The sequence below is a fragment of the Pezoporus flaviventris genome, unplaced genomic scaffold (genome assembly GCF_033815535.1).
Source record: "Pezoporus flaviventris isolate CSIRO_AGI_PZ_B2104156 unplaced genomic scaffold, CSIRO_AGI_Pfla_v1 ptg000041l, whole genome shotgun sequence".
NCBI lineage: Eukaryota > Metazoa > Chordata > Aves > Psittaciformes > Psittacidae > Pezoporus > Pezoporus flaviventris.
The window spans coordinates 14,012,956-14,040,708 of record NW_026892589.1 but is presented as its reverse complement, the minus strand read 5'-3'; the positions used below and the strand labels follow the sequence as shown (position 1 = coordinate 14,040,708).

The 27,753-nt window shown below is 57.9% G+C and overlaps 1 protein-coding gene across 1 annotated transcript; it reads right to left on the bottom strand.

Moving 5' to 3' along the window:
* On the bottom strand, positions 1–27,753 carry FAM222A (family with sequence similarity 222 member A). Its single transcript, XM_061466489.1, has 3 exons — positions 27,660–27,753; positions 13,047–13,177; positions 1–2,456 (listed from the first exon to the last, which is right to left on the bottom strand). The coding sequence occupies exons 2-3, from the start codon at positions 13,126–13,128 to the stop codon at positions 1,249–1,251; spliced, it is 1,290 nt and encodes a 429-aa protein (XP_061322473.1). The 5' UTR covers positions 13,129–13,177; positions 27,660–27,753; the 3' UTR covers positions 1–1,248.

The window sequence follows — 27,753 nt, the reverse complement described above, 5'->3', positions numbered from 1 at the left end:
TCCAGCGATATCCTGGCTTTACTTTGGGAAAAACACCATCCGGACACACGGCTTGTGGGTTTTGTGTTTCTTTCTTTTCTTTTTTTTTTTTTTTTATCTTTTCTTCATTTGTATTTAAAACAATATAAGTGCAGCAGCACTTCTCACAGTAGAATATAATGGTCAATTTTAGTATAAAAGAAAAAACATTCTCAGAGATTTGTAAATGCACTTAGTGCTTGAACAGGCCTTTCAGGGATACAGTACCTCTCTTCCGAGCACAATCACCTTGGGCTTCATCGGGGTAGTTTTCCTTCTTTATCCATTAGACATCGAAAACACTTTGTACTCTGTGGTGTGGAGCTGTTTTTGAATGAGTAACTATTAAAGATGTCATTACACGTAATGAAGAACGGACCCTAATGAGCGGTTCGGAACTGAAAAGAGAAAAGGAGGAGGTATGCGAGTGCCCCCGGTACCGCGGTCACCTCTAACCCAGCACCAAGGTAGAACTGACAGTAAAGGGGGAAATGGAACAGCCTGGAAGTGTGAGACCTGGGGTGGGAAAGGGGCTGGGGAGGGGGTACTGAACCCCCTGGTTGAACGGGAATAGGAGCCAGTGGCCAACGCGGGGCCGGGCGAGGAGGAGGAGGAGGAGGAAGAGGGGTGTGAGGAGACTCTGTAGCAGCCAACACGTAGATGTACAGCCTAGTCACTACAAAAAAATAACAGAACTCGGAGAACAAAACAATCTGTTCAAGTTTCAAGTGGTTTTCTCTTAAACAGCCTCCAGACTGTCCCCAGTTATTAGCTTTAATCAAAGCAGTGCAAGTTACGGACTTCAGCTACAGGTCAGGCGCCGGCTCCCTGCGGGCACCGGGCTGGGACCGGCTGCGGTGAGCCCGGCACGGGGGCTCTGCCCCGCACGGACCCAGCCGGGCGCCCGCAGGGTCGGAGCCTCCTCTCCCTGGATAGCAGCAACTCGTAGCGATTCCCTGTTCACATTCGTGGAGATAAAACTGATTTCTGAGCTATAGAGATAGACAAGCGGTCCTTGGTCCTCCCGGCGGGATGCGGGTGAATCCAGTCTGGGGACCCCGGGGAAATGCCAGTGTCCCGGGAGCCCTTTCGGCAGCCGACCCCGTGTGTCCCCATCCCCGTCCCCCTGCCACCATGGCTGCCGCGGTCCGGGCCCCGCGCGGTGCCGGAGGGGAGCGCGGCTCGCGCCGGGATCCTCGCCCTGGCTTTGGGAAAAGCAGCATCGGTTCCTTATCTGTAGACGGGCAGGCGGATGTGGGCGTGCTGGTGGTCCAAGAGCCTTGGCACAGACACGGTCTCGTAGCCCTTGCCCAGCATCTGCTCCTTGATGCAGGGCGGGTGGATGTCGTTGATGAGATACTCCAGGGACTGGAGGCTGCTGCTGAGGATGGAGGTATTGCAGAGGGTCTTACTGGGCAGCCCCTCGCCCGGGGGCACCCCCAGCTCGCGGGGCCCGGCGCCCAGCTCCGGCGGGTTGTAACAGTCGCTGTTGGGGGTCACCAAGATGCTGTTCCAAGGAGGGGCGAAGTATTGCCCCACCGAGAAGTTGCCGTGCATGCAGTTCAATGGGGACGAGCTCACTTTCTCGGCCGCGCCGCCCAGCGCGTAGGGCCGCGACGCAGCCGCGCACGTCTCGGGGGACTTGCTGAGGGCCCCCCCGCTGCCCCCGCTGTACACGCGCAGGTGCTGCTGCTGCTGCTGCTTCTGCTGCCACACCAGGTAGTCCATGCCCTCGGGGTACACCCCCGCCTTGGGTGCCAGGGCCGCGGTCGGGTTGGAGCCCAGCGCCAGCTCGGCGCCCTTGCGGCACTCGGGCAGCACGGCGCCGGCGTAGGCACCGGTGAAGGCGCCGTGCTTGGCCGGGCTGGGGTTGGCGGCCACCACGGCCGGGCAGCCCGGCTGCGCGCCCTGCGCCTGGCACTGCTGATTGATCTGGTAGATGATGCTCTGGATGGAGGGCAGGTTGGACGGCGGCAGCGCCAGGCTCCTGCCCGCCAGCGGCAGCACGGAGGCTGCCACCGTCACGTTGGGGGGCACGGGACCCTCCAGCTGCTTCTGGCCACCGTGGTAGCTCAGCTGCCCGGCGCAGGAGGGACCTTGAGCTAAAGTGCTTGACGCGGGGTAGGGAGCGACGCCGACCTGGGCGGGCGAGAGCTTAGTCCGCTTCCCCTCCGAGTTCTTCACCACGCTTTTGCCGGAGGCTTTGACGATGGCCAGGAGACCCTGGTAGCCGCCGGCGTGCAGGGGGTAGGGGCTGTACCGCTGCCCCGTGGTGTCGTAGCCATTGACCGTCCGGTTAAGGTGCTTGTGCTGGGGGACCCTGATGTTGGTGGGGAAGATCTTGATGGTCAGCGGGCTGTTGGCCACCTTCTGTGCGTAGGCATCCAGCTCGGCGGGGCTGGGGTAGCGCGGGGAATGCATCGGTGCCGCCGTCTCGCCTGCGGGAGCGAAGCACAGGGTGAACCCGGTGCCTTGGGGAAGCGGGGACCCGGCACCGCCACCACCCATCACCCGCTGCCGGCAGAAACCAGGTCACGGCACCAACCTGCCCCCTCCCGCTGACGGAGCCACTTGTAAGTGGCCTAAAATAAACTCGGTGTGGAGAATGGAAATGTCACTTTACCCAACGGGGGAATCTTTCTCCGAGATTGGATTTAAACTACATTATACAAGCAATTTCATGGGTGCTTTGCGCTGCTACGAGAACCTCACCAAAAATGGAAGAGCGTTGCATTTACCAGCCATAAATCAGCAGTTCCTATAATGAGCACAAAAATGTCACTTTTATGCAATTTTACAGATGAACAAAACTGGTGAAATTAACTGTGGTAACCTACTGGAGTCAGCAAAAGCCACTGCCGGGGAAAAAAATGGATATATGTATCTAGTTTTGTTCCTTTCAAACTCTTTCCCAAGCAAGTTTCTGCCATTCTGGTGTGAAAACTCATTTGTCGTACCCATTATACTTTCATTTGGAGTTTATCTTGAGTATCCAATGAGCCACCAACTGTGAAAATGATTAAATCTACAAAATCTATCTAATAGATGGAATAAATTAGGTGTTTAAAACCTCCACGCACACACATGCATATACAGAGGCACATGCACACACATGCCAGCACGCAGGGGATGATGTCTGCTCCCCAGAACTCCTAAGGGATGCCTGCAGCATCCCGGGAACGCCAGACCCAATGTGTGCCCCAGAGACAGGATTTACAAGGGAGAGGTGCTCAAAAGTGGGGGGTTTGGGGCTGCGACCCCCTTAATGAGGAGCCCTTCCCCTGCTGCGGGTCAATCTCGGATGCTCTCAAGCAGCACATCCCCACAGTACCCGGGGAAAGGGACCGCAGGCACTCGGTGTCCCTGCAAGGGAGCACTTGGCTCCGGATGCCACCGGCACCAGCAATTCCTGGTGCCACCATGTGCTTCCATGGTGGCAAAGTCACCGTGGAATAGCTGCGCCATCAGGTGCATCCAGCACACCTAACCAAGCCGTTACACTGGCCTGCCTCAATCCTACTCCGAGGGATGCTGCCCGCACACACGGGAACAGCGTTAGGACCGGGACTCAGCGCGCTGCGTGGGGATGCAGGAGCGGGGCCTCTCTCCATCCTCTCCTCCCGAGCAGTGCAGCAGTAATTGCAGAGGCAGCACGGCGCAGCGCTCACCAGCCATTCCCCCCATTAAGCAAACGTTATGGGCTTTTTACAGGTGTCTTAAATAGACATTGCTATTAACGAGTGTATTAAGCCAATTAAAACCAGGGACTCTGAGCAGGATTTAATGGAGCTGCCGGGAGAGACAGGAGGCACCGCAGCTCCCTATGGCATGGCACGTGCAGGCACACGGCATCCCGGCCTGCACCATCCAACCATGGACCATCCAACCTCCGGGAAGCTCCGGAGCCCGGGTGGCCTTGCAGAGCTGCACGGAGCCACGCACATCTGCATTCCCCTTCACGCCGGCACCGCTGTCCTTGGAGGTGGCAGCATCGTGAATACTCAATTAACACGACACTAATTAGCTGGTGACACTTGCAGAATCCCTAATGAGCCCATTCCATGGAAACGCTCCTTTCCAAGGGAAAATATCAAAAGAAAAGGGGACACTGATGGAGAGAGGAGGGAGGCAGCATCGCCCAAGGCCACCGTGGCCAAAAAGCCATCCCCAAGCACTGGGACAGCAGCGATGCTTTTGGGACAGCCCCATGCAGCATATAGTGGCACAGCAGAGCTGCCCACACCAGTGAGCCAAGCCTAGCCAAGGGTATCCCACTCGTGATCCTCAGTGCTGGTGTGTGCCCAGGGAATGCCGCATCCAACAGCGATCCGGCCGATGGGAGAGCCTTGGTCACCTCTCTGCACCAGCTGGGCTGGCTGTGAGATGCCTCCAGCCCGGTGTGCTGTCACATGGAGGGTGATGCACCGAACAGGGAGCGGTGTGCCATGGGCTCCGGTGCTCCCCATCTCCGCAGTAATTCCTGCTTTCCAATGGGATGCAATTCCTGCTTTCCAATGGGATGCAGTCACTGCTTCCCAATGGGATGCAATTACTGTGAGAGGCAAACTCTCCCCAGCCAACCAACCAGCCACCGCCGGCACTCACCAGGCGCCTCTTCCACTTGGACCATCGGAGCCATCACACCGGGATCTCCTCCCTAAATCCAAGCACTGGGCACAGGGACAGGCCTCCATCCACAGTGATGCTTCCCTGGCTCCCTCCCTCAGCAGTGTTCCCACGGGATGCGGCCAGCACGCTCCCCGCTCCGAGCATTCCCTCCCTCCCTGACCTGCTCTATTTTCCCAGCCTGCACTCAATAACAGCTAAATAATTGAATCTGCTCAGCAGCCAAAGATTTGGGTTGAATTTTATTGGAATTTTAAATTGTTTTGTTTCCTCAGTATTTTATTACTGTAAATGGAAAATGCATTGCCCGCAGTAATAATCCGATGGCTTTTTATATTACTCCGAGCTCCTGCTCCCAGCGTTATTGGAAAGCCAGGCAGAAACGAGAAGCCATTATAATGGCAGCACAGGCTTATAAGATTACGCCTCCAGCTAAACAACTTTTTACTTCAGCAAATTGGCCACCAAACCCGGCTCCAGACACAGATGTAAATCCCAGACCCCACCGGTGCCGCGAGCCGGAATAAATCCCTCTTTATGGGTCAGGGAGTTCTGGCCCCGCCGTGCCCCCAGCAGCAAAATGTCCAACAGCGATGGGGGTGCCTTGAGAAACACCACCCCCCCCCCCCGAAAGCCTCTCCTGGCATGTGCATGCACTGCCTGTGTCCCATGTATCCCCTGCATCCCCCACACCCCTGCATCCCCCGTACCCCTGCATCCCTCCTATCCCTCCTATCACCCATATCCCTCGCATCACCATCATCTCCTGTACCCCCTTTTTTCCTCAGCATCTCCCATATCCCGTTTCCCCAGCATCTCTGATATCTCTCCATCCCGTTTCCCCAGCATCTCTGATATCTCTCCATCCCGTTTCCCCAGTATCTCTGATATCTCTCCATCCCCTGTTACCCCTGCATCCTCTGCATCCCCAGACACTCCTACACCATGTCCAGCTGCAGCCACAGCCCTCAAGCGCTAGGAAAGAAGGAAAGATGGGGAGAAAGGAGGGGAAGGGAGCAAACCAAAGCCGTCCTTAGGGCGGAAGAGACCAAAGCCAACCAGAGACCAACCATACAGGGCTTGTGCTCGCAGGAGTCCACCAGCACAAACCCACAACAGTCCCCAATTACCCCAGCCTGGCTCCGCTGGGACACAATGGGCGCCAGTTAAGCCCAGCTGCCGGGCCCCTAATTAACCCCGATTTTAACCGTACACTTTTAAAGGCACTAAAGCGGTTACAAAGTGGAGAACAAGGCAAGGTTAATAGCGCAGACCTAAATTGCAGGCCCGCGGGGCCCGGGCCCCATAGCAATAATAGACCTGTCTGTGCTGCTCAGCTGTCAGTCAGGCGAACAATTCGGCACCCGAGGAGCTCACAGGAGCTGCATCGGGGCTCTGGGAATCGGCGTCTGCTCCGTGAAAGCAGTTGGGGATCAAAACGGCGCCAGGAAAGATGCTCAGCACCAGGAAGGATGCTTGATAATGAGAAGGATGCTTGGTACCAGGAGGGATGCTTGGCACCAAGAAGGATGCTTGATAATGAGAAGGATGCTTGGTACCAGGAGGGATGTTTGGTACCAAGGAGGATGCTTGGCACCAGGAAGGATGCTTGATAATGAGAAGGATGCTTGGTACCAGGAGGGATGCTTGGCACCAGGAAGGATGCTTGATAATGAGAAGGATGCTTGGTACCAGGAGGGATGCTTGGTACCAGGAGGGATGCTTGGTACCAAGGAGGATGCTTGGCAACAGGAAGGATGCTTAGGACCAGGAAGGACAGGAAGGATGCTTCATGCTGCTCCCACAGCCCCTGCTATCCCCAGGCCTGTGCTGGCAGCAGCATCCCTGCCTGAGCCCCCTCTTCCCTGGATGAGGGTGAGCACCTGCACCGGCAATTTATGGCTTTAATTTTCAGGCCATGATGCTGCAGGAGACCCCACGCTCCCCAGGGCGTTTGTCCCACTCTGGAAGGGGACAGTGAGCAGGACACTGGGGTACGTCCTGGGAATCAGCACTGGTACCAACACAGCCCTGAGCAAGGACTCAGCATGGACAACCCGAACAGCAGCACATGGCACCTAACCGGTTAACAGCCACACGAAAGACAGCCACTGCATCCCTGCCTCCATCCCCTCCCTCCTCCTCCAGACAAGATGGGACAAACCTGAGTTTTACACATCGAAAGCACTAAAATCTCTTGCAACAAATGAAAGAAGGAATCTGGGCAGTAAATCCTTATCAAGCTGCTGATGGTGAAGCTGCAGATGTAAGCTACCTGGTGCCTTGCTTGAGCCCTGCCTCCTATGGCCCCAAAGGAAAACTCTTCTCACCCCTATCTCCAGGCAACCCTGCACAAGGAACACCCGAGGGCTTGGCCATGGTTTTCTGCCTTGAACCACAACATGAAGCCCCAATTGCTCTGCCCTCATGTGGTCCCATTGCCGCATTCCCTCCAGGAAAGGGCATTTCATGGGGGTCACCTGCATCCTCCCCCTCCCCATCCTCTCTGTCCTTCTCCATCCTCACCCCCCCTCCCACCCTGGAAAGCAAAGCTCTGGGTTCTGCTCCTGCTCTGCCTCCCGGAGCCAGAGGGGCAAAAGGGCAGCAATTAGGCAGGATGTGTAATTAGCAGAGGTGGGAAGGGGAGCGATGCTGAGAGCAGGGGGTGGATGCAGGAGGAGCTGCTCAGCGATCAACCTGCCAATGGCTCCCATTAAAAACTAACAGGGCTGCAGCCTCCAAATGAATTCAACTCTATGAGAGCCGAGCGCTCGTCCCCTGGCTCCGGGGGGACGCAGCACGGAGATCCCAATGTCTCCAAAGCCTTAAAAAGCATCCAAAATCCCATTTTTCTCTGCCTGTGACAGTGGGAACAGATTTTGGGAGAGCGAAACCCTAAATATTTGCAAATTGCTTGGAAGAAATATCAATATTTGGGAAACACTTGGAAGAAACATCAATGTTTGGAAAATACTCGGGAAGAAAACAAACAAAACCTGGTGCATTTCACAAATCAAGGAAGTCCTTGAAGTTTGTGGTCCGAGCCACAGATGGCAAGGCTGGCACCGGCTGCCAGCGTGGCACGGAGCAGGGTGCTGGCACCGGGAGCACGGCAAATCACCGGGGGTCCCAGTTGGAGCTGGGGGGTCAGTGGGGGATGCCCAGACCCACAGTGAACCATAGCCCCGAGCTGGTTTTGGGGTGCAGAGGGGGGCACCCAGCACCCCCAGAGGGGGGCACCCCCGAGCAGCACCCAGCCCCGAGCTGGTTTTGGGGTGCAGAGGGGGGCACCGATGCTGCTACCCCTGCACCACTCACCCCGCACCAGGCAGGTCGCGCTGCTGTCACACTGTGAAGAAAGAGCAGTGGTTTCTATGGTGACGGTGTCCCCAGGATGGGTAGCACAGAGGCAGGATGCTGTTGGGGTCCCTGGACCCCCGGCAAGGACGGCAGCCACCCATAACCACCATCACCCTCAGCATCACTGCTGCTGCCCCCCGAAACACTGCATCCCTGCTGCAGAACCCCCCCCACACACACACTCCCCAGACCCTAAAAGCATCCCCTAGTGCGAGGAGATGAGAGACAAACGCCCCGGCTCCGGGGGCTTCAATGAAAACCAACTCCAGAGATAACAGTGGGAGAAATCCATCTGGATAACGGTAGGTGGCAAACCCCGCGCCGGAGCCGTAATCTGCAAAGACAACAGAATTCATGACAAAGCACAAAGGGAAGCGCCGGGCTCCGCCGTCCCCAGATCTTCATCCGTTAACGCGCTCCCGTTTTAGGCTGACATGTCATTTCAGGCGGGCCTTTTCTGCCTCCCCTTTCTTCTCCCCCTGCTCGGCGCGCGGCTCTGCCGAGGCGGCTGCTGAATTGGATCACCTCAGGGCGAGCACTTTATTATCTGCAGTCAAAGCGTCACCACAAATACCCGTCTACACACACACGTGTCACTTCCCATTTGTCTCCTCCACGAGGTATTAGCGCACCGCCGCACCGCGGCCACCGGCGCGGCAAAGCCCAGCGGCACCGGGCTGGAGGATGCCCTGGTGCTGCCCTGATGCTACCCCAACGCCACCCTTAAGAGACCAAGGGGTCACCCCAACTGCACCGCGATGCCACCCCAGTACTGCCCCAGTGCCACTTACAGGCCACCTAACACTGCCCCAGCGCAGCCCTGATGCCGCTGAGGCCACCCCAACACAACGCAATCCCATGCCAGCCCAACGTCATCCTGATATAGCCCCAATGCCACCCCACTGCTGCCCGGTGCTTTCCTAATGCCACCCTTCTGTCATCCAACACAGCCCCAGTACAGCCCTGATGCCACCCTGATGGCCCCTGGTGCCATTCTACCAAGAGGAAGAGGAGGGACCCCACTGCAGCTCCTCCCAGCCACTCCCCGGCCCCTCTGCTTGGTCACTGATGGTGAATCAGCATTTGAATGGCTTTAAGACATGGATTCTGCATCCCAAATGTGGGTGCTGGTGCCCATGGGACCCCATCCCTGCTCAGGGGAGCAGAATGGGCACCCCTATGTCAGCAGATGCCCCATCCCTGGGTCTGCAGTCCCACACAGCCCCATTGGTACCCACGAACCTGCTCCATGCCCAATGGACTGGTGCGGTCCTGGCACGTTTGGACACAACCCAAACCCCCATCATGTGCTGGGGCATTATGAGTGAATCCCACCCAAACACCAGGGCTCTGACCCGGTGGCCCTGGCACGGAGCAGCCCATCCTCACCCATCCACCCCACACACACACGCACGTGCCCCATTGAAAAGCAGCTTTGCAGCGTTTCCTGGCAAGGAAAGTGCAAGTCAACAGCACATTTTGGGCAGGGCAGTTAATTGAACTCCTTTTTACGGCACGCATATAAATACACAGAGCCATCATTAACCGATCCCTTCCAGAAACTGGAAATGAAAGAATTAATCTTACTTCACTCATGTGTAACCCCTCATGAAATTAAAATGATATTTTATGGGTGTGTACGAAAGCAGAGCCTCGCTGCAGCTACTCTAATGAAAATGCCCTTGGAATCGGCAGAATTGGGGAATGAGGAGCCATTAAAACCCGTTTATCCCATATGCAATTAAACAGTTTTATCACCGATGAGAGGCACCCCCACGGGTCAGTGTGAGAGCGTGGGTGACCCTGGAGCTGGGTCCCTGGCACCGCCTCTCGTTAGGGTTTTAATGCCCCAGCTCTTGGCTCCTACCATCCCTTAGGAGCCATTTCTCACACCGTTCCCACTGGGCTGAGGTCCCTTGGGACCAACAAGGGACAGGCCAAGGGGAATGGCTTGAACCTGCCAGAGGGGAGACTGAGATGAGCTCTCAGGCAGAAGCTCTTCCCTGTGAGGGTGCTGAGGCGCTGGCACAGGGTGCCCAGAGAAGCTGTGGCTGCCCCATCCCTGGCAGTGCTCAAGGCCAGGTTGGACACAGGGGCTTGGAGCAAGCTGCTCCAGTGGAAGGGGTCCCTGCCCGTGGCAGGGGTTGGAGCTGGAGGAGCTTTAAGGTCCCTTCAACCCACCCCAGTCAGTCTATGGTTCTATGCCCCCCAGCCCCAGCCTCACCAGAAGGATGCTCATGGTGAGATGTGACGTTAGCCTTCAGGAGCACCCACCCTGCACCCCACAGCCTCATGCCAGCAGCATGGTGCTGGCTGACGGAGGGCACGCAGACAGGAACATGTAATTAAATACAAGGCACCGCGACAGCACTGCAGAGAGCAGGAGCGGCAGAGGTGGGCCAAGCCGAGAGTGGTATTATTTGATTTATAATTTAAATAAAGCTCAGGATTCCTGTAATGTGCACAGAATAAAATCAAAAGGGACCAGGCTGCTGGAGTTAATTGGATGTGATATTTTCCTGAGGATGCTGCTTCTCCGCAGGCTCCTGCTCCTCGGCTGGATGCAGGCAGGGCTCCAGGCGCCCTCCTGCATCCTCAAGGATGCATCGCTGCCATGCCAGGATGCAGCTTTGGGATCAGCGGCAAGGGGAGCAGGCTGCTGCCATAAACTGGCACCGCAGCAAAGTCACCCACAGCAGTTACTAGGATGGATTTCACGGGATGCAGCGAGCCCACACCGGCACGTGGGGCACTGAGACAAGGTGGGGGGGGGACAGCAATTAGGAGGAGAGCCAAGGGGCAGAGCTGGGGGGCGAAGGCAGCGGGGCCGGCAGCTCCCAGCACGGGCGGAATTACTGAGCTCACCTTTTACATGAAATTAATACCAAAATTAATCAGCGGCGCGGGCGGGGTAATAGGATTTCACAGTGGTGCCGGGCCAGACGGCCAGCGCGCCCGGAGCCAGACTCATTTAATATCCACAGAAACAATGCCAGAGGACAGGAATAAGACCCATAAAGATAATTACTGAGATACTCAGGAGCAAATTAAGCAATCAGAGGCACTTCTAAATTGTGCCTCGTTTGAAGAGGATGCTCGGTGGCGAGGTGCGGGGGGCTCGGCCCCGGCTCCCGGCCCCTCTGCGCCGCGCTTCCCGCAGGTGCCATAAATAAAGGAGGGAAAATCTTCCCAGCCGGATGCGTGGCCCTGGATGTCAGCTGCAATTTAATCTGCAGGAGCGGGAGCGATGCGCTGGGGCTGCCCGCAACGAGCCGGAGCAGGCAGGCAGCTAAACTTTGATTAAGGTGACCTGGTTGGCAGCACCCAGCGGCAAGCGCGGCACAGGGGGGCCAGGCAGGGATCTTGGCTGCCACCGCGCACCATCTACCGCAGGGATACATCTGGAGCGGGACGAGCCTCAGGGTGAGCCCGGTCCTGCCCCAAGGGATGTGGTGTAATCAGCCAGAAGCCCCAGTGCTCCATCCCGCTTGGGGACTGACTTCGCAGCTCACCCTCCTCCCATCAGCATGGCTCAGAGACCTCAGAACCGCAGGGATGGGACCCTCCAAGAGCGGGCCCCCCTACCCCTGGGTGACTTGGTGACACCCTGTATGGACTCCCATTCCCCAAACCTTACTTTAGCATCATCTATGATAGGGTGGGAAACACTTGGGAGCACCAGCCTCCCCAGCAGCAGTGGGCTCCTGGGCTTCATCCCCATGAACCGAGATGGCCCTGGGCTCAGCCTGGGATGGGTGGATGTATCCTGACCTCAGCATCACACTGGACTTGACACAGAGATTCCCAGTGCCGAACACCTCTGGAAAACCCTGCCATGGGTCTCGGAGCGTGTGGGCATGGCTGAGCTAACAACCTGTGGCAACGCAGTGCACCAGGAGCCAGAGCCTGGTGCCAGCCCTGCGTTGCTCAGGCGCAATGGATGAGGCAACATCTGTTTCCTTTCCAGACACCAACAAAGGGACGACCTGAGCAGCACCGTGAGCTCCTGTGTGGCACAGGCACACGGGGTCCACGCATGCACCCAAATGCTTTGCGTCTGCGCTGAGACCCCCTGATTGCTGACACCCCTTTGGGTGCCTGGGGACAAACACCTTGGGAGGCACCGATCTCACCTATCCCTGTGACCACTGATGCACACACACGTGTGCTTCCCTGCCTGCAACACCTGGGCGCCCATCACCCTGCCTCTGGCCTGGCACCCTGCTCCCGGCCGCGATGCTGTGCCAAACCCTGGGGAGCTTCACCCCAAAAACTAACCCTCCGTGCTGCCAGACCCTATCAGAGTGATGCTGCGGGTCTCCAGCATCCCCTAAACCCCAGTCGGGGTACCCAGGTAGAGGGGAAAAACAGATCGCCATGAAAATAGAGATCATTAAACAAATGCCCAGGGGCTGTCACAGCCTAACAAGCAGAGCTTTAGCAGCTGATTTGTCTTCAGCCAGCAATGTTTAAAAATCCAACTGAGACCAGCAGAAAAATATCCACTCCCCTCTTTAAAACACACATTCATCACTTGAGAATCTTAATGCGCCTTTCCCAGCCGGGGAGGTCAAACACGCCTGCCTAAAGCAGGCTCATTAAATATACATTTAATCACGGTTTGGATTGAGAGACAAAGGCTGGGAGAGACAGGTGCTTTGCTGGAGTGACCTTTTGGATCCCATTTTAATGTAACTGGTTTACAGCTTATCTGAAAGGCCAGCTCCGGGGGAAGGCGAGCAGCAGCCAAATGGGGAAGGTAATTAGGGGGGGAAGGGATGGGGAGGTTTGGGGGGCTGCGGAGCAGGCGACAGCAGCATCCTCTGCGCCGCTTCCAGGCAGCTCTGCAGCATGTCCTGAAGTTCCACTTATCAACCAGAGCAACCCAATTTAATTTGCTTATCTCCTCTCCTTCCTCCCTCCCCGCTTCTGCTGCTCTGTTTAATTATCATCGGTTAAAGAAATGTCTTTTTCAATAGGGGAAGCAGCATCAAAGCGGGCGCATCTCTGCGCGTGTCCCCCCCCGGACCCGGGGCACTTACACTTGCGCGGCTCCAGCGCCTTGTTGGGGCAGGCGAGGTGCTGGGCTGGGGGGTTCTGGGTCCTCTGCAGACACGCCAGCATGGTCCTGGCCTCCGGGCGGGCAGCGCCGGCCCCGCTGCCAGCCTGTGCCCTGCGGAGAGGAGAGAGAATCCGGTCAGGAGCTGCCCATCACCATCCTGCCCATCCGGCCTCTCCCTGGGCAATGGAGCTGCAGCAGGAGCCCCCGGCGCCGCACGCTGCTCAGAGCCCTTCCCTCCTTCACGGATAACAACTCCGGGAGCCTTAAAGAAATATGAATGTATATAAAATAAACATGAAGGGCTCAGCGGGCGAGTCGTGCTCCCTGCAAAGCTTCCCACCCTTCCCAGCGGGAACGGGGCAGAGCCGGGATGCCCCTCGGGCACCAGTGCCAGACTGCTCTGCCAGCGTGCCAGTCGGTGCCTCCCGGCAATAGAGGATCCCGCCGGCTCCGGGCAAGGCTGGGGAAAGGCAGTGTTAAAATCCCATCGGGGTCCTGGGATCTGCCGCCAGCTCCCAGCTGGCATCAAAAACCTGCTCGACAAAAGCCGGAGGGGTCAAGCCAAAGTCACCGCCGCCACCGCTCTGCTCATTGAACGTCCTTCGGCAGCCGCCACCGAGGGCATGAATTATAACCAGTTGCTGCTGACACCCTCCCACTGCTCCGGCTGGCGCGGGGAGGGAGATTCCCACTTGGAGAGGGCAGGGAGACGTGGGCAGGAGCAGCAGAAAAGCAGGCAGCGGTGCCGGTCCCCCGGCATCGCAGCTTCGGAGCCGTTGCTCTCCCAGCTGAACTTTTACTGATGGCTCAGTGTCATAGGTGGAGGTCACAGATGGGGGTCACGGCCGGGTCCGTCACTTCACGTGCTCCATCATGGGGGAATCATCCTCCGGCAGCCAGCTGGGATGCTTCCCGCATGCCTCAGTGCTGGCAAACAGCACCGGGACCGGCGTGCAGGGGAGCAGGCGGTGGCCTTGGGTTCACACCAGCAGAGATCTGGTCCCAGAGCTGTGCCCGGGGCTCTCCTTGCTCCACCGGTCTCAACGTCCCCCTTCAAAACACGCCTTTGCAGCCAGCGAGGACACGCAGGTGATGGTACCCGCTTGCTCCCGCTCCGTGCCCCACTGCACCAGGCAAGGGGGGTCCCATGCTGGCAATGGGACCCATGCGGGATATCAGCGCCGAGGCCAGGCTCTGCCCAAGGGTGCTATGGGGGTCTCCCCCTATCCCCTCCATGCTGCAAACCAGGGGGCAAGGGAAGAGACTCATTATCGAAAGGTGTGAGGAGCAGGCGGGGAGGAGGAAGTCATCTGATACGAAGCAGGTGTCTGGAGAACCCAAATTGTGCTGTTTTCTCCTAATAATGAAGTATTCATGAGTAAAAGCCTTTTTCACTACTTTCTTAAGATACTAATTTCACAACAAGCGCCTTGTTACCATGCAATTATTCCAATCGTGCATTTCTCCCAGATTCCATCTGTCCTCGCGCTCTCTAAATGAAAGACAATCATGTAACCACCTTTCATTATTCACTATTTTACTTTCAGCAAAGGTACCCTGAAAGAAATGATTTCCTCTGAAAGGGACTTTTATTCAGTTTCAAAACCAATTTTCTCCTATTACTGTCTTAAAAAAAAAGCAGGAGGGGGGCAGGGAGGTGTTTTTATTTCATGCATTACATCTCCTTTGTTAACGCAGCTCGCAGTAAAAGCAGCCCTATCCATTTTCTGGCTTCGATTTCTGGTAATTTTAAAATATGCCATTACAATCAGGCAGAAATTATACAGTTTGAAAAGAGAATGAAGTGCTTCTTATTCAGAGGCTGAGCGAGCGCACTTGACTGCCGGGGAGCTCGCCTCTCCCCGCCGGGACTCGGGGTTCATTACACAGCTCCTGCGTGCGCGCTGGCACCGCAGCGCTTCTGCGTCCGCTCCAACCGCATCCCCACGGGATGGACCCTATGGGATGGCATCAGCTCTGGCCATACCTGAGCCCCAGCTCTGCAGTGAGCTCAGGGCTGGCGTCCTGCCCCGTGTCACCATCTGGCCGATTAGCGGGCGGACGTCACCGCCTCCCCTGCAGCCAGGCCGGCTCCGCGCCGGGACACTGCCCCGTGCCCCTGGTAAACAGGGGCTGGGGATGATGCCAGACGTGCATCGGGTCCCTGGTGATTCCCAGGGGAATCAGGGCTGAGAGCAAGGAGAAAGCCCCCAGGGATGGGGTGGCGTGGGGTGAGCGGACAGGGCAACAGCCACCGATCGGGGTGCTGACCAGAGGGTGAGGATGCAGCCCCAGGACAGGGCTGAACCCTGGGGAAAGTGGGATGCTGATGGCCGGCCACAGGAGCTGTTGGCAACCTTAGTCCTGCGGACCCTGCCCTTGGCAGGGGGCTGGAACTGGATGAGCTTTAAGATCCCTTAAACCATTCCATGATTCCATGATAAATAAAGCCACCAATTAACTCAGAGTCCAGGTTTGTCCCCATTTCCCACTGTCACGCAGTGGGGAGAAGTATGCCAACAGCTATGCTGCGTTCCACCCCTCCCCGAGAGGCACACATCATAACCACCATGACCCCACACATGCCACAACCCCAGCCCTCTGTCCCAGCCCCTAAAGCACGCGTAGGCGAGAGGGTGGGCGCCGGCACAATGGGCATCTGTGCCACGCTGGCATTTCACTAATGCCGCTCAGCAAAGCCCTTGAATCAGCTGATGGGAATTGGGCACTGGGCTGGCCCGACGCTTAGCGCCGGCTTAGTTAGCTCCATCTGCATTTGAACTAATTCCAATCAGCAGGATCCGATTTAGTTCAAGCTGCTCTGGCTCTTCTGTGGCAGGAAAGACAACACTCAGCAGTTTTGCCCAACCACCCCAAGCCTCAGCCCAGCCAGCGGCACATGGCGAGAGGGGTCCCTTGGGGACATCCAGAGCAGGGTTCCCCAGGAGTCCCGCATCCCACAGCATCGCTCCCCAACGCTGGCATCGCTCCCTCCATCCCCTCTCTGCCTGCTCCTTCCCCCCCCAACCCGTGCAGGGTAATTTCTGAGTCCAATCTCTCCATCGCTCTATTTATAAGCCCAAGGACTTTGTGACTTTAATAAAAACACAAACCCAACACCCTCCATGCCTAAAGCCCCCGCGCCCGGGAGGGTTTGGCACCTCCTCTGACATCAGCGCCTGATAAGTCGAGCTTATCTCCTACGAGAGCCCTGCGAAGGTCCCTCCGGCGAGATAAGGCCCCGCAGCTGTCGATGGAGGCTTTCGCAGGCGAGGATTTAGATAAAGGAAAATGTGACGGGAGGGGGGGAACAACAAAAAAGAGGAATCTTTAAAGTCTCAGCCTGAACCGGGTCCGTGCTGCAGACCCGGCAGAGCCGCCCTTGGTCACCATCCAGGCTCTGGTGCAACGCATGCACACCCTTGCACAAGCTTTATCGGGGGTTCTGGGGTGTAACCACCTAAAAAGGGAGGGCTCGGGGTTGGGAGAGGAAGGGGAGAAGGAGCGGGGATGCTGCAGAGTCACAGCGCGGTGTCTCCCACTCCTGCTATTAAAAGCAGCGCTGGGTTCGGCGCAAGGACAGGAGGTGACAGGGTCACCCCGCTAGGAGAGCAGCAGGAGGCTTCTGACAGCACCAGACAGACAGACAGACAGCGTGGGAGCGGGGCCAAGGCTGGCAGCGCTCTCACAAGCTGGCAGCACTGATAAATTAAGCAAAGGCTCTTGCTGGTCCCTGGTGCCCTGAGTACAACACAGCCACCTCAGCCCTCAGCCCTCACTGCTGGGATGGAGAAACCCACCAGGGAGCTCCCCTTCCCCATGCACATCGGGGCTACCCCATAGCAGCCCCATCATAGCCACTGCCAGCATCCCCGGTCCTCACAGACACTGGTTTCCCATCAGACAGCGAGGGTGAGGAGGTGCTGGAGGAGGAAGGCTTCCCCTCAGCACACAGAGGAGGCCCATCCTATCCCAAGGCAACCGGGACTCCGGTTGGCACCGCCGCCTGGCACCACCACGGTTGTGCCAGCTCCTGTCCATCTCCCATCCAGCACCAGATTTATGGTGCCACGGCAATGGAGGGGACACAGCACCGGGTGAGCGACGCCGCATCTTAGCCCTGCAAGGGGCGAGGATGGGAAAGGTCACCCCGCCATAAATCACAGCGAGCAGAGGATGAAACAGAGCAGCGAGTTCGGCACCGACCTCCCTCCCGCTCCATCCCACCCTGCTAATCCGCTCCCCTCCGCGCGCTCCAGCCCCGGGCCTTTCAGGGGGCCCTGTTAATAATTAAATGTTAATCTAAAAAGCAATTTTAGCTGCAGTGCTGCAGATCTGGTTAGAGATTACATTAGCATGTAAGAGTCAAGGGTAATTTTCTCTAACCCCTCTTGTGATCTTTAAAACCCGCGGATCTTAAAGCAACACCAGCTCCTCTGATTAAAATTGGAAGCTGGGGTTTGCAACGGATAATGATGCTGGAAGTGATTATTTTGCTGCTCGGGATCTCACCGGGGTGCAGGAGAGTGAGGCACTGGGAAAGTGACCTGTGTCCTATGGGGAAGGTGACTGGGGTGAGCCCAGACCTGACTGGCACCCCACAGAGCTGTGCCCTCAGCTTATGGGTCTGACCCCACTCAGCTCTATGCCCAGGGGGTCCCTCCCCTCCCAATTCCTCTATCATGCCCCGTCCTGCAAGATAGAGCCTGCGGGGAGAACGTCACGGATGGGGTGCACATCCCAGCGCAGATGCAGGTGCACATCCCAGTGGAGATGCTCCTGCAGCAGCTCCAAGGAGAAACCCCTTCAAGAAAACCAACATCAAAGAATACCCCAAAACATCCCTTAGCTCGCAAGAGGGGCAGGGACGGGGACACGGCAGAGGACACAGGCAAATCGCTTCCCAACCAGTACAAGTGACCTGATGGAAGAAAGAAGGCAGGAGCCGTGTCCCTAATGATGGCATTAAAAACCCCAGCAATCCGAGTGCTGTTGAGCACTTGCAGACATCCTCGCGCAGGGCTCGGGCAGCCTGGTTAAATTTATGTGTCAGCTTGAAGGAGGCCTCTCATCAAATGAGCTATTTTGAGCAGAGATTAAAGATCTATTTTAGCTACGAGCGGGAACAGCTCTCGAACAGGTTAATAATGATCCTAGAAACCCAAATGTCTCCAGTGCCCCGGGGGCTGAGCAGCCAGAGCCCTGGGCAGCACCGCATGAGGCTCCCTGAGCAGGGAGGGCGAGGGACCCTGCTGCAGCGTCCCCCCCAACCCGCTGCCGTGCTTGCAGGGAGGAAGAGCCCCCGCGCTGGTGCGGGGAGGAGCGCGGGCTGAGCAGGAGTGGGTAATTGGAAGTGGCAGAGGCTGGCGCGCCGCTGCAGAGGAGGTCATGACGTGGGCCTGAGAGCGCAACGCCAGCAGCGAGGAGGGGGGGGAACGGCCCCGTTAGCAAAGGTCAGGGCCCCGCTCGGGTTCCTTTGGTGGTTTTGGCAGAGCCCGGCTCTGCTGGAGCTCGTCTGGGTCCCAACGGGACCCCAGAGCAGCGCACGGGCAGGACCTGCCTGTAAGTGCATATCCCTTCTTAGCCTGGTGCCTTGTGGGAGCAACATGCTGCCCCAGGAGGCTTTGAAGCAAAAACCTCACTCAGCCGACACAGTCACACCGTGCCTCCCATCCTGCACATGGATGGAGGCAGAGGGGCCAAGAGGATGATGCCCAGAAGAAAGAGCATCCTCATCAGGATGCTCCACAGACTTTTGGTACCAGCCCCAGCAGCGATACAGGATCAAACCATCAGGAAAGCCAAGCAGCCGCATGGAGGTCTCCAGAGCAGCAACTAAATCAACGTGCACCCCACGAACTAGGAGCCCAAGCCGGGGTCCCATCCATTGCCTGGGTGCACGCATCACCCACATCCCCACCCGAGACCCAACAGACTCAACACTTCAGAGACCAAAGCTCCCCAGCACCCACCCCAGGGCCTCGCTGTGGCAACAGGGGACCTGGAGTGGCCGTGGTGACGACGGCAGCACCGCGGTGGCGGTGCCCAGCCCGTCCGGCTGCACCGTGCACCGCAGCCCGGCGCACGCCGCGCGGTAATTACAGCCCCGAGCGCCGGGGCTGTGAAAGAATCTGACGAAGGAATCCAGGGTAGATCGCGCTGCTGAAATTACTATAATCAAAGGCTTTCACAAAGGCTTCAAATGCAACCAATTACCCTGAAAGGCGAGGCAAGAAAGAAAACAAATTAATGTGTTTGCACAGAGCCTCGGCGGCAGCGCACACATTGCCCCGCACCGCCCTCGACCCCGGCCGGCCCTGGGGCCTGCTCCCATCCCTGCATCCCGCTCCCCAGCCCCAGGTACCAGCTCCCCGCTGCCACCGCTGCTCCCCGTCCCCGCAGCCTGCCCCGTCGCCGCTGCCGCGGGGTGCAGCTGCACACAAAGGGGCTCTGTGCCCGTCCCTCACCCCACAGCCGGCCGCTGCCCCCCGGCACACAAAAGCCCTGCCTGTGCCCGGGTCCGGCGCAGGCTCTGGAGCTTGCCAGGGTGGCCTGAGGAAACCTCCCTCCCTCCTCCGTGGCACTGGCTGGTGCCCGGGGGTGAGGGGAGCCATGGGGTGCTCAAAGACACCCATTGAGCATCACCCCACTGACACAGGGGGATGCTATGCATGGTGGGGACCACCACCCTCACACCTCCTTACGCCTCGTCTGAGCTGTCAGTCTCAAGGAAAAGAGGGGGAAAAAAAGGGAAAAAATAATAAAAATCAACTTTGCTCTTTTAATATTTAACGAGAGTCCATCACCCTGAGTCTGTTTGGTGATATAAAGCTCTGGAGATTTAAACCCTTCTCACCCGGCGAGATGGAAATGAATGGTGCTCTTTAATGAGCTGGTTCAGCAGAAAAGATAGATTTCTGAGATTACTGTAGGAATTCTTATAATTGATGTGTACTTTTGTAACGAGGATTATACCACCATCCGGTCACGTAATTCCAGCTCTTCCCCCCTCCGCTTCTCCCAAGCTCACCCTGCTTTCGGGGTTCCCTGGGGGTGAGGGACCAGCTTGTGCCCCCGAGGGGAGAAAACAATGCAATGAGGCGGGGGGGGGGAGAAGAAAAAGACAAAGAATTAACCAGGCTTTTCCTCTTTAGCTGCAGACAACCTGCACGGGAAAGCCAGGCACGGCTGAGATTCCTCTCTTTGCTTTCCAAAGCCCTGCTCTGCCCGCCCCGATCCGAGGCCGGAGGAGCTGCTGAATGGCGAGTAATTAAAAGGAAGGGAGAACAATACCCGCGGCTGGCGAGGAACGAGGAGTTTCCCCTCCGCTGTTTATAGCAATTGTATGAAAATGTACGAGGCGGGCTGGGACGCGCTGACAGCCGCGCCGGAGCAGCCGTGATTGCGAGCTGGCTGCTCCCCCGCCTGATTGGCATTAATTGTGCGCGTTTGCAAAGCAGAACGCAAAGTCTGACATGAGCTGCGAGCCAACATTTCTCCCTAATAGTCTCAATGATTACGACGAGAGCTGATGATTGTTGGGGGGGGGGGTGTTAATAGGGCCGGAGAGCAGCAATGCGGCTCCTCCTGGTGGGGATGTGTCCCCCCCCCCCCCCCGCTCCACCCCTGTCCCCATCCGCCCTTGTGTGTGCAAGGGGAAATGCTCCTGCCCCAGCCGCTGGCTCTGCCCCATAGCAAGGGGAGGCTGCAGGGTGAGGGGGGTCCCCACCCTGGCTGTGCCCTAAGGGAAGCACTGGGCCGCCTTGGTCCCATGGGTGTCCCAAATGAAGCCGGGACCCCAGCGGCGACCACATCCTCACCAAGCACTGCAGGAAGGGCTGATGGTGAGAGCGAGAAGGGAGAGCCACCTGCAACCCCCCCCGCCACTAAGAGCAGAGCTCGTTATTAAAAGCTAATTAACAAAGCCTGAGCTTCCCAGACTTTTTACTGCCTTTTTGGATGTCCTTGAGCTTCACCGCTGCACAGAGGCCCGCGGGAGGACGGGTGGGCTGTGGAGACCAGCACAGGATGCTCCGGCTGCAGCAGAGCCAGAGCCAGAGCAGCACAAAACCCTCCCCTGCGCAGCCCCGACCCGTCCAGGTTTACAGGGGAGGAAAAATCAATGGCATCGATCCACAATACAAAGTGGGAACGTGGCGCTGGCAGCCGGCATCTGACCGGGGCTGTGCAGAGGACGTGGCCGGGGGTCACCCAGCAGGGGACACAGCTCGGGTCACATCAATGGGGACGGGGGACATGGCCCAGGGTAACAGTGCTGGGGATGGGGACAGGGCGGCACCGACGGCCGCCCTGCATGCACTGGGCCCCTCTGGGCAGGGATCAATGCTGCCCGTCCACGTGCCATAAACCATCGCAGCAGCAGATAAGATGCATCCAGGGTGTGTGGGTGGCCCTTGGCTGTGTCCTTGCCACGGCTGGCACCCACCCAGCCTTCTCCAGGGCCACCACACAGCCCTCTGGGACAGACAGGGAGCTCCAGGCTCTTTATCATCTGCGTTGGCCAATGCATCACTCGGCTTTGGGCTTTCTGAGCTCACTATTAATAGTTCCCAGATGAAAAGGAATAAAGACTCGGTCCCTCTCCTCCTTTCCCCCCTTGCCAACAAAAAAAAAGTCTGTAAAGAAGAGCTATAAAACTGGCTTGTTATCTCACCTAGCGAGGCTCAGCCTGTATGTTATTGCTAATTGGGTATAACATCCTTGTCTTGTTCTGCTCTCTGAAGCTAAATCAAGAAAGCACCACTGCTGCGAACTAATTATATCTCTGGACTGCAGACTCCAGCTTGTCTTCCCCTTTATTGAGTTAAAAAATGGTCACTAACCTTAATCTCTCATACTCCCAAGCATTAGGGCTGCTGAAAAACCACCACTTCCACCTGCATCCCAGTCTGGGCTGAGAAAGATGGAGCACATGTTCCAGCAAAGGTTTTGTGCTGCTCTGGGACCCAGCCCAGGCACAGCCTGGAGGTGCCCATTCCTGCACACCAAGACCACCACAGCACCAAATCTTCTTCTTACAGCGAAGTTTAAGCTTATTTCATTATGTTTTTAAAGTCTGAACCCTGGGCAGCATCCCCACGCCTCGAGCTCACCAGATGTGAGCAGATGTGAGCATCTGCGTCAAGCACGCACGAACTAACAGGACTGGATGCTGCTCCAGTTCATCCACATCAACTCCCAGTCCCAGCTCACGATGGAACCTGATGGTCCTATTCATACTGGTGCTCACCATGGGTCCCCCATAGGGGCAAGGACACCACGGCTACTGGCTGCACCACTGCAGGTAGCTACAACCAAAGCATTGTGATTACCAGAGCACTATGGTGCTGCCATGGCACAAACCTCCCAGCACAGAAAGAGAGGGGACAACCAGACCCCAAAGGGCACCGAGAAGGGCAGTGGGGCTTTGGCACTGCAGCCATGAGGGTGATCCCGTCCCTCCTTCACCAGCCACACAAGGGGGGATATTTAAGCAGAAATACAAGGCTGTGGGTCAGAAGAGCGATGCCACCGAGCCCAGCGCCATCCCCCTGCCGGGGGGACGCACACAGATGGTGCTGCTTTCCAAAGGGAAAGCCAAGCTCCAGCCCTCCCTGCAAGCCAAGAGCATCCCTTAAAAAATTGATACTTCCCTGACTATTAATTAACCTGAACCACTTAAAACCGCCTTCAATTTGTCAGGTTTAACTGCCAGCTCTGCTCGGTAAATCAAGCGCTGCGTGCAGATGGAGGCTGCAGGGAAGGGAGCAGGCAGCGAGCGGGGCACCGTGTGCCATGCTCACCATCCCATCCTCCCCGAGAGCACCAACCACGACACTCCCACCCTGCAGTGAGCCGGGACACGGCATTAAACAGGGGGGCTGCAGAGCACCCCACGCCGCATCATTCCCATCTCCCCCACAGCACTCTTGCTGTGCAACGAAGGCTGAATTTGGCAGCAAAGTGAATATTTCTCTCTGACAGCAAAACCTCCCCGCTGCAGGGTATTAAGGCTTTATTAGTGTGTGGTTACCAGCGACGCTAAGCCAGCCTTTGCTCTAGCAGAGATGACCTACAAGAGGCAGATGGTGACAGAGAACCCCAGCCCTGGGTCGTGCCTTTCCTCCATAGGACTGCACACCCCGGTCCCACATGAGGGGATAGAGACAGGGTCCAGAGACAGGTCACCCCCACAAAACCCCTCTCCTCACACGGGGCCAGCCCCTCTGCAACGCCTCCTGATGCTGGGGCCGCCCCTGGCCCCCGCACTGCTCTCGCCGGTTTGGGTTAACCCGCTGATGTATTCTCTCCGCAGCAAAAGGAGTCCCAGGGGCTATAAAACCTCCCAGCAGGCTCCCGTCAGTCTCAGGTCATTAACTTTCTTTCATTGGGAGTTTGTTTACAGCCAGCCATAAATAGCGGCGCGGGCGCCGGGACGGGTGCGACAGGACCCGGGCGGGAGGGCGCAGTGCCCCGGCTCCAGGGCACCCGGTCCGGCGGTGCTCATCCCACCGTGTCAGTGCCTCCCCCATGCCCCGTGTTCGCCATTCCAGTGCTGCCCACGGTGCCATCAAACTGCCTCAGCCCTGCAGATTGATGGGGTCACCTTGTGCGGGGCCAGAGGGAGCTGGGGAGCGCTTGAGGCTCCACTGTGGACTTTAAGAGGAGGAGGAGGAGGAAGGTAGCCGGGCCAAGCTGGCCCTGTGGGTGAGCTGCCTCCAGGCCCTGCTCTGTGCCCTCACGCAGACCAGCACCGGCTCCAGAGAGAGCACAGCCCCTGCGCCCATCGCATGCACCCACCTCACATTAGGACCTCTGCATGTTCAAGATGCACACAGAGCCCCAGGAGGGACCCCAACATCCCTCGTCTCACAGTGACCTCCACCCCGAGGCACTGTGCTGATTTACCAGCATGGAGGTGGAAAGCAGAAAAGCCAAGCACACAACTAGCACAGCACCGCAATCCTGCTCTGCACACCAGGGCTGCTCCGTGCATGAGCACACCCAGGATGGTCTTAGAGCAACACATCCCACTGCCTGCCCAAGAGATGCACCCACACTGCTGCCAATGCCCCAACACCAGGAGCACACCCCGTTAGCACACAGGAACCCCGTTAACTCCTCAGGAGGCTCCGGTGTGGCCCTGGGTTGGGAGGTGGCCGGGTGCAGGTGCCCAGGGCTGGCAATAAGACCGCAGCTCACCAGGAGCTTTATCTGCTCTAAGTGAACACTGTGGCTCCATGTGAACCCACCAGCTGTGGCTCCACTACAGCACCGGGAAGCACCAGCACTGAGCTCCCCACTCCTGACCCATAGCACCACCATCACCACCGCGCTGGCTTGGATGCCCAGAGCAGGGCTCAGTAGCATAACCCCCCAAAAAACCTTGTTCTAGGCTGCAAAGGGAGCTTGATTTCACAGGGTGACTATAGGAACCCAGCCCAGCAGCACCCCAAGCTGCACGGTGGGGAGCTGAGAGGTTAAAACGCCAAACTCACACCTGGTGACTTCTGCTCTTGCACCCGTCCCTGGGAGAGCAGGGACTGGCCAAAAAAAATCACAGCCTCGTCACTCACAGTCCCCCAAGTCTCTGGAAATATCTATCTTTTAAACCATACACTGGCGCACAACCTGTAATCAGAGCAACACAAATAGCCCCTGCTTCCCATGTAAATTAAAAACACCCATTAGGCAGATTTCAAAAGATGTCAGTAGGCTTATAATTATACACGACATCCTTCCGAGATAAAAGCGATTACCGGGGATGCAAATCACTTAGCAACCAATCAGTGCCCCCAGAGTGCAAAGCACTGACCAGCCATCCATTTTCGCCTCGTCCTTTTATTCCCTGCATCGAGCAAATACAAACACAGATAAAGAGAGGCACAATAGCTCTTGACACGCAAATAGGTTAACATAATAAAGCCAGCTTTAGCCGGCTCACTCGAGGGAGAAAAGCAATTCTCAGGCAAGCAGGAGGTAATAAAACAGGGCTTTTGTGTTCCTGGCTCCCATTCTCACCCCTGCGCCAGCTTTGCGGCATTAGCTGATAGGCATCGTGGTTTGATTGAATTACCTTTCATGAATATTAGCTTTTTGAGGAATGCGCAGGCAGAAGAGAAAGAAATGTCTTATTTCTTTGCATGCATGCGCCCGCTGCAGACGGACATGCGGCGGCAGATGCCGGCGGGGCCGGGAGCGGGGTCCTGCAGGTGCAGCCCCCGATCCTCCCCCCACCAGCTGCAGCATCCCTGCGGGGGGGGGGCACCGGCAGCGCCCCCCCCCCCTTCCCCCAGCACCAAACACCACCCCAAAAGACCGCATCCTGCCGGGAAAGATGTCCTGCTCTGATCCCCATCGCCCCGGAGCCGCATCCCTGGTACCCGGCAGCGGGAGGGCGCAGGGAGGGCTGGATCCCCCCTAACATTTCGGCTTCACCGCAGGTTTCCCAGCACAAGTTCAGGCCATGCAGGGAAACCCGCTTCAGGCGAAATGAACTCAGCTGCCTGGCAGGATGCAAAGCCCGGCGCTGATGCTGCGGGCACGGCGGGAGCAGCTCGGTGTGGATCACTGCTGCGGGGTCGTGGGACACCAGAGACCCTCGGTCCTGGGACCCAGAGCGCATCCTAGGCAGGGCAGGAGCCTGCGATCAAAACACAGCACCAGGAGGGAACAGGCTCCCCAGGGATGGATGCGTGTTCAAGGCATAAAATCAGGCAGATAACCAGAGATAATGTGGCCCCCAGCAGCAGCCACCCCATCTCCTCCCTCCATGGGCTTCTCAGCTCCAGCCTGGGGATAAATTGAGATATTTCAGCTTTTAATGACACCCTCAGCTGAAACGGGCTCCTCTGGCAGCCCACACTGCTCCGTGCCCCACCGGTACCGTCCCACTCATTCCTAAAGCCGGGATAAGAAGCCAGGCTCCCGAAAAGCCAGGCTTTCCCTCCCCCAGGGCTACACACAAGGTCAGAAGAAGGCACCGCGGTGAGAGCTTCCCTCTCCTGCTACAGCGTCGAGGCAGCCTGACCCAAGCACACAGCTCACCCAAGCACCCGAAAATCCACTCCTGAAAGTCTTATGGATCCTTAATAAGGAAAAGTCCCTCCCGAGGAGCCGGGATCCCCACGTACCCCCTGCCAGGGATGCTTCCCACCTCACATGCCAGCACAGGAGCCCGTGTGCCAAGGCTTTGCCAGCCACGGTCCCACCACAGCACTGGAGCCCGGCACACCAGATGGCAAAACCCCACCACAGGGGCACGGGAAGGTACAAAACTGCCAAATCCCACCAAATCATCCCGAGCAAGATGCAGGATATTCCCTAGCGAGGAGCCACATGGCTCTGCCCTGCCCGCAGACCCCCATGGCCCGGAATGCTCTGTCCTCCATGGAAACACATCGCCCGCCCGGGCGAGCTGCCTGCAGCCTCCGAACAGGAGCATCCCTATAGCAGGGAGATGCACATATACACACACAAAACCTCCTTACAGAGCCACCTGTGCCCCGACAATGAGGGCCAGGCAAACCACCGCTGCCCGATGCCAAGCAAATTCCCCCCTTGGAAAACACCAAGCACGGATGTAAAACTTCCCCACCGCCCTCCCCGGGAATAAACCCGCAGGGCCGGAGCCGTGGCACGGCGTCACCTGCAGCAAGCTGCCTCCGGCTCCCCGCATCCAGGCCCTGCCTCTCCGGCCATTCAATCCCTACGATCTGGCGGCTCTCCCCGGAGCCGGATCGGGATGCTGGGACCACGGGAACACCTCGGGTTTGGTCGGGAGCGAGCCGGAAAGGCGGCACAACCCTCTCGGCCCCGCTGGCAGCCTCGGTGGACGCCCGGCAGCGATGCCCATGAGCTCCTGGGAACCACGGTGCCTCGGTGAATCGTATTCCCAGCGATCCAGATGATGCCGCAGGGATGCTCCCTCCGCAGCGGGGCTTGTGCTGGGAGATGCGTGCTCGGTGGCGGCAGGCGGGGAAACGGGATTCTCCGTGAAGCATCGCCGCTGGATCCTGCTCCTCTCGGCTCCTCGGTGACCGGCGGTATCCGCACCGGCGGGGCTCCCGCTCCGGTGTTCCCGTTGGGCTCTTCCCCGCCGCCCCTTTCTCCGGGCGAGGAGAAAAATCCCCTATTTTCCGGTGGGGAAGGGACGGCAGCAGCAGCTCCCGGACGGCTCCGCTGGAAGTGTCTCAGCTTTCCTCATGGAGGCACCCGTGGATATTTTATTTCCACTCCCGAGTCGGGCGACCCGAAAAAGCCATTTAAAAAAAAATTAAAAATAAAAAATAACGGGGAACAAAAAAAAAACAAAAAAACCACAAAAGTTGCTCCCGTTCCTCTCCGGTAGCGACGGCCGAGCCGGGCCCTGGCCGCCGGCAACAGCTCCGACCCCGCCGCTCCTTCCCCGCGGCTGCGCGGCCGGGGGAAACCGAGCCCCGCCGGGCTCCGCGTTGCGGCGGCGCCGCCTCCGATGCGCCCCAGGAGCCGGAGCCCCCCCGGTCCCTCCCGGTCCTCCCCCCCCCCTCCGCACGGCGCCGGTGATTTCCCTCCCCCGTTCCCCCCGCCCTCCCCATCGCTCGCCGCCGTTTACCGTCAGAGCTGGATCCGGGCCGGCTCCGGCCGCTGCGGTGCGGGGCTCTCCGGGCCGCCCCCCCCGGGCCGCGCAGCAGCAGCGGCGGCGCCCG